The sequence below is a fragment of the Rhinopithecus bieti genome, unplaced genomic scaffold (genome assembly GCF_001698545.2).
Source record: "Rhinopithecus bieti isolate Rb0 unplaced genomic scaffold, ASM169854v2 scaffold_23591, whole genome shotgun sequence".
NCBI classification, from domain to species: Eukaryota; Metazoa; Chordata; class Mammalia; order Primates; family Cercopithecidae; genus Rhinopithecus; species Rhinopithecus bieti.
Genome location: NW_016811463.1, coordinates 451,780 through 458,824, shown reverse-complemented (window position 1 = coordinate 458,824; position 7,045 = coordinate 451,780). Strand labels below are relative to the sequence as shown.

General features: G+C 37.5%; 1 protein-coding gene across 1 annotated transcript in view; it reads right to left on the bottom strand.

Annotated features, from left to right (window-relative positions):
- PRKG2 (protein kinase cGMP-dependent 2) overlaps positions 1 to 7,045 on the bottom strand; it is a 126,228-nt gene that overhangs the window by 5,100 nt on the left and 114,083 nt on the right. The window contains exon 18 of the mRNA XM_017893943.1: positions 6,339 to 6,360. Within this exon, the coding sequence (XP_017749432.1) occupies positions 6,339 to 6,360 (22 nt within the window). The remainder of the gene's footprint in view (positions 1 to 6,338; positions 6,361 to 7,045) is intronic.

Genomic DNA, 7,045 nt, shown 5'->3' with positions numbered 1-7,045 from the left:
CCAGGATGGTCTCGATCTCCTGACCTCGTGATCCGCCCGTCTCGGCCTCCCAAAGTGCTGGGATTACAGGCTTGAGCCACCGCGCCCGGCCACCAACCTTATCTTAATTCTTCCAGTTGCTCAAACCAAAACTCTTATAGTTGTTCTTTGTCTTATATTCTACCTGAGTCTATGAGCAAATCTTGTCAGTGCTAGCTTCAAATTCTATCTATATTCAGTATCTGGCCAGTCTTCAACACCTTTACTCTGCTAGCAAGGAACCAGCCCTACTTTTGTGCTAGAGATAACTCAGCAGCAAGATTGGTCATTTATAGCAAAGTCAGGTCACAGCATGCTTTGATTCAATATTCCCTCCCCTTTTCCATCTTACTCAGTGTAAAAGGCAAAGTCTATTCCATGTCTTTGCTGTAACCTACAAGGCTTTATAAAATCATTGTTTCTACCATCATCCTTCCATTACCTTACCACTGTTTTACTTTTCTCTTTCTTTCTCTCTTAACTCATTTGTCTTCTCACTATTCTCGTAACCAGCTAAGGATGTTCCCACTTTAAGGCCTTTGTACTCAAGGCTGGATTGTTCTTTCTCTAGATTTCCATGTCTTACTCTCTCACCAACTTCATATCTTTTCTCAAAGGTCATCTTCTCAGCAAGATCTTCTTTGGTCATCCAATCTAAAATTGCAACTCTTCCCCACAAACACACACACACACACACACACACACACACACACACACACTTATCCTCCTTCCCTACTTTATTTTACCCCCTTAGCATCTATAGCTATCTAATACACTACTTGGCTTAGTTATCGTGTTTACTTTCTATCTCCCCAATAGAAAGCAAGCTCCATAAGGGCAGGGATTTTTATCTAGTTCCTTTTCTCTGTGCCCCAACACTTGGAGTAGTGCTTGATATGGGACAGGGGCTCAATAAATTGTTGTTGAGTGACTGAATGACTCTGCAAAGGAACACACTTACACAGAAAAAGTATTTTACAGTAATCTGTGAAAATATGGGATTAAGCGGAAGTTCTTTCATCATTGCTTACACATCATTAATCTAAAAGGGCTGATCTGATCTTCATGTACTTCAAGCATATATTTCCAGCTTGATGGTCTAGAAATATCTAACACCAGGAGTCAGGAGGCCTCATTTCTCTTAAATAGAAACAATCTACTCTGTCTCTCAGGATCTTATATCAAGAACATGAAATCATGCTGTTCTATAGCTACTGATCTTTTTTACTGGCACATTGAGGTCAGCTCAGCCAGCCAACCAATATTTATGGAAAGTCAACTTGGTCTCAGGCATCAAAAAATGGCCCTGATAGATTTGCTTGATGCAGGTTTATCACAAACTTTCAATTTGTAAAAAATAAAATATCTGCAAGGTGCAGTAGGTAAAGCAAAGTGCAATAAAACAAGGTATGCTTATACCCGAAACAAATGTTTCCTCTTCCTTTCAGGAAAGATTTAGTTGCACCCTACAAGTATATCAGCCTCCTTTTAAGATAGGTGTTGGGAGACATGACTGGTGCCTAGTTTTAAATTAGCTTTTAGATATAAGACAGTAGAGCTCTGTAACTACTTTTGGGGAAGATTATTTAATATAGAATGGACAGACACATACAACTATACTGCTTTAAAATACAAAATTAAAATGACTGGTTCTCAAAGAAAAAAGTTTTACTTTAGAAGAGACTGAGAAAATCTGACACCTAACTTTAGAAATTTGTTTGTTTGTTTGTTTGTTTGTTTGTTTGTTTTTTAATTCTAAGAATATACTGAGTAGAGAAGCTACACAGCTTAAAGACTTGTGGAAGGTTTTAAGATGTTTTTGTTTTGCTGGGAGGTGATGAAAAAAGTCAAGTAAACAATATAAATTATTAAATTAATTTCAGATAGTAGTAAGTACAAGGAAGATAAAAGAGAATAAAGTGGTAGATGACGTCGGGAGTAAAACGGGTTGGGAGGGGCTGCTAATAGCTAGGGTGGTATTTGAAAGAGCCTGAATAAAGAGAAGGGGGAACCATGGGAAGATCTGTGGCAAAGCCCTTCCAGATGGAAGGAATGAGCTGAAGTGTAGTGAATGCAGAGGAAACTAGAAAAAAAAAATGAGTCTGAGAAAGACCCAGAGGCTAGATCACATAGAGCTTTGCAGGCACAGTAAGGAACAAGACTTCTACATGTAGTGAAGGAATCAGAAAGCTCTAAGTAAATGACACAAGCTAGTTTTCAAAAGCTACTTCTGGCTGTTTTAGAAATAATGACCACAGGGGCCAGAATGGGATGGTGATGTGTCTCTGTGATTAAAGGCAGGGAGACTTTCAGGAGGCTGTCACATTACTCTGTCGGCCATACCAGAAGTTAGGCTCTCCCACCTTTCTCAATCTCTTCTCATCCCCAGACTTGGGTTTGGTTCAGTGCTTGACTGGATTTCCCATTACAAGTCTAAGCTTAGCAATATAAAAGGAACAAAAAACAGAGAGAGCAGACTCTAGTGCATTCCATTTCAGATGCTATTCTAAACCAAAATATCATTTTGCCATAAGCTGCTGAAACTCCAGTCAAAGAGAGACAGCAACCCAGCTGTTTTGTATCCCTCCTCTGCCCTTGCTGTAAAACCACAGAAGTCCTCTCTTTGTTCTACCCATTGCTTTTTTGCATAGACTGAGACTCCACTTTTAGGGATTTCTAGGTACACAGTTCTACGGATTCTTTTCTTTCATCACCAAATATGGTAACAATTTCTTTTAACATATTTTACAATGCTCCCCTCAGAGGTGCTTCACAAATATTAATAAAAATCATTACCATCAATTTACTGAATCAAACAACCCATGTGTTGCTTACAGAGTACTTGTTACAATCTGACTTATCACAATATTTACTTAACATGCGTGGCTATTCACTTAACACACGGCCTTTTGACACTAACTACATTTTAAGTAATGCAAGCGCCAGCATGCACTGCTGTGTAAAAAATATTCACCAGAGAAATATTAGCAGCAACAGCACATAAACTCCTTCTTCATTTCAGAAGACTCACAGAGCCTATTCTTGAAAGTAATTTCAAAGACTAGAAATATCCAAAACAATGTTAAAATACAGGCATACCTTGGAGATATTGAAGGCTCAGATCCAAACCACTGTAATAAGGCAAGTTACACAAGTTTTGGAGTTCCCAGTGCATATAAAAGTTATGTTTAAACTAAACTGCAACATATTAGGTGTACAACAGCATTATGTCTAAAAATGTACATAATTTAAAATACTTTATTGCTAAAAATGCTAACAATCGTCTGAACCTTCAGTGAATCATAATCTTTTTGCTGGTGGAAGGTCATGCCTTGGTATTGATGGCTGCTGACTGACAAGGGTAGGGGTTGGTGAAGGTTGGAGGGGCCATGGTATTTTCTTAAAATAAGACAATGATAAAGTTTGCTGCATTGATTAACTTTTCATTTCATAAAAGTTCTCTACAGCATGTGATACTGTTTGACAGCATTTTATGCAGAGTAGAACTTCTTTTAAAACTGAGGTCAGGCTAGGCATAGTGGCTCATGCTTATAATCTTAGCACTTTGGGAGGCTAATGTGGGAGGATCTCTTGAGGTCAGGAGTTTGGGTAACATAGCAAGACACTCATCTCTACAAAAAAATTGTTAAAAAATTATCCAGTCATGGTGGCATTCACCCATAGTACCAGCTACTCAGGAGGCTAAGGCAGGAAGATCACTCGAGCCCAGGAATTCAAGGCTGCAGTGAGCCCTGATCACACCACTGCACTCCAGCCTGGGTGACAGGGAGACTCTGTCTAAAATAAATAAATAAACAAATAAATAAATTGAGGTCAATTCTTTCAAACTCTGCTACTACATTATCAACTAAGTAAGTTTATGTAATATTTAAATCATTTGTTGTCATTTCAACATGTTCACAGCATTTTTGTAAGAAGTAGATTGTATTTCAAGAAACCACTTTATTTGCTCATCAATAAGCAACTCCTCATCTGTCCAAGTTTCATCATTAGATTGCAACATTCAGTCGTATGTTCAGGCTTCACTTCAAATTCTAGTTTTATTGCTATTCCTAGAACATCTGCATTTGCTTTCTCCAATTAAGTCTTCAGCTTCTCAAAGCCATTTATGAGGGTTAGGATCATCTTTTTCCAGACTCCTATTGATGTTGCTATTTTAGTCTCCTCTGAGAAATCACAAATGCTTTTAATGGCATTTAGAATGGTGAATCCTTTCCAGAAGGTTTTCAATTCACTTTGCCCAGAGCCATCAAAGGAATCGCTATGGAAGCTATAGCCTTACAAAATGTATTTCTTAAAAACAAGACTTTAAATTCGTCAAAATTATTCCTTGAGGTTTAGGTTGCAGTGAGCCATGATTGTGCCACTGCGTTCCAGCCTGGATAACAGAATGAGACCCTCAAAACATTAAAATTTAAAAATAAATACTCTTTGGTTCATGGGCTGCAGAATAGATGTTAACAGCCATGAAAATATATTAATCTCCTTGCACATTTTCATCAGAGTTCTTTGGTGACTAGGTGCATTGTCAATGAAGAGTAATATTTGAACAAAATAATTTATTCTGAGCAGTAGGTCTCAAGAGTAGACTTAAAACATTTAGTAAACCATCCTGTAAACAGGTATGGTATCACACAGGCTTTGTTCAATTTATAAAGTACAGGCAGAGTAGATTAAGCATCATTCTTAAGGGCCTTAGGATTTTTAGAATGGCAAATGAGCATTGACATCAAGTCACCAGCTGCATTCCTAATAAGAGAGTTAATCTGTTCTTTGAAGCTTTGAAGCTAGAACTTCTTCAAAGTTAGCTTCTCCTCTCTAGCTAGGCAAATCCTAGACAGCATCTTCTTTCAATGTAAGGCAATTTATTCTTCATTAAAAATCTGTTGTTTATGTAGACACTTTCATCAATGATCTCAGCTGGATCTTCCGGATAACTTGCTGTGGCTTCTATATCAGCACTTGCTGCTTCACCTTGTCCTTTTAAAGTTATGGAGACGGCTTTTTTTCTTAAACTTCATGAACCAATTTCTGACAGTTTCTGACTTTTCTTCTTCAGCTACCTCACCTCTGTCGGCCTTCATAGAGTTGACAAGAGTTTGAATTTTGCTCTGGATTAGACTTTGGGTTAAGGAAATGTTGTGTCTGGTTTGTTCTCTACACAGACTACTAAAATTTGTTCCATATCAGCAATAAGACAGTTTTGCTTTCTTACAATGTGTGTTGCGATGGTTAATAATGAGTGTCAAGTTGATTGGATTGAAGGATACAAAGTATTGATTCTGGGTGTGTCTGTGAGGGTGTTACCAAAAGAGATTAACATTTGAGTCAGTGGGTTGGGAAAGGCAGACCCGCTCTTAATCTCGGTGAGCACAATCTAATTAGCTGCCAGTGTAGCTAGAATATAAGCAGGCAGAAAAATGTGAAAAGAGAGACTGGCCTAGCCACCTAGTCTACATCTTTCTCCCATACTGGATGTTTCTTGCCCTCAAATATGGGACTCCAAGTTCTTCAGCTCTTCCAAGTTCTTCAGTTTTGGAACTCGGACTGCTCTTCTTGCTCCTCAGCCTGCAGACAGCCTATTTTGGGACCTTGTGATCGCGTGAGTTAATACTTAATAAACTCCCCTTTATATATCTATTCCATTAGTTCTATACCTCTAGAGAACTCTGACTAATACATGTGTGTTCACTGGAGTAACACCTTTAATTTCCTTCAAGAAATTCTCCTTTGGATTCAAACCTTGTCTAATTGGCACAGGAGGCTTAGCTTTCAGTCTGTCTCAGCTTTTGATATGCCTTCTTCACTAAGCTTAATAATTTCTAGCTTTTTATTTAAAGTGAGAGACATAAGACTGTTTCTTTTACTCGAATACTTAGAGGCCATTGTAGGGTTATTAATTGGCCTGATTTCAGTTCTGTTGTGTCTCAGGAAATAGGGAGGTCTAAGTAGAGAGAGAGATGGGAAAATGGGCCATCAATAAACTCATCAGAACACACAACATCTATCGATGAAGTTTGCCTGCAGTTTGTGGTGCCCTCAAAATTACAATACTAACATCAAAGAACACTGATCACAGATCACTATAATAGATATAAAAATAATGAAAAGTGTAAAATATTGTAAGAATTACCAAAATGTATCACAGACACACAAAGTGAGCAAACACTGTTGGAAAAAATGGCCCTGACAGACTTGCTTGATGCAGGATTATCACAAACCTTCAATTTGTAAAAAATAAAATATCTACAAGGTGTAGTAAGTAAAGCAAAGTGTGAGAAAACAAGGTATGCCCGTACCTGAAACAAATGTTTCCTCTTCCTTTCCGGAAAGATTTAGCTGTATCCCACAAGGATATCAGCCTTCTTTTAAGATAGGTGTTGGGAGACAGGACTGGTGCCTTGTTTTAAATTAGCTCTTAGATACAAGACAGTAGAGCTCCGTAACTATTTTTGGGGAATATTATTTAATATAGAATGGACATATACATACAACTATATTGTTTTAAAATACAAAATTAAAGTGTCTGGTTATCTAAGAAAAAAAGTTTTACTTTAGAAGAGACTGAGAAAATCTGATGCCAAACTTTAGCAAGATGTTTTTTGTCTGTTTGCTTGTTGTTTGTTTTTAATTCTAAGAATATACCGAGTAGAGAAGCTACACAGCTTAAAGACTTGTGGAAGGTTTTTAAACACTCCCATTTGGAGAGAGAGATCAAGTTTTCTGATGTTCCCCACCTTCAGCTTTATAGCTTAAAAAGCACTATGAAAATAGAATGAAAAATGCTTCTGAGCATTTACACAACCAAATACACTGTGTAAATTTGGTATAACTTATTAATCACCTCTATACTCTGCACTCAGACTCTATATTACATATAGCAAAGACAATGTTGCCTATTAAGAAGGAATAGACAAATTAATCCCTACAGGGAAGGAAACTCAAAATTCTTTATTACTATGCTGAGGTGAGAAAATCTTAAGCATCAATTTGCACATGCATCTAA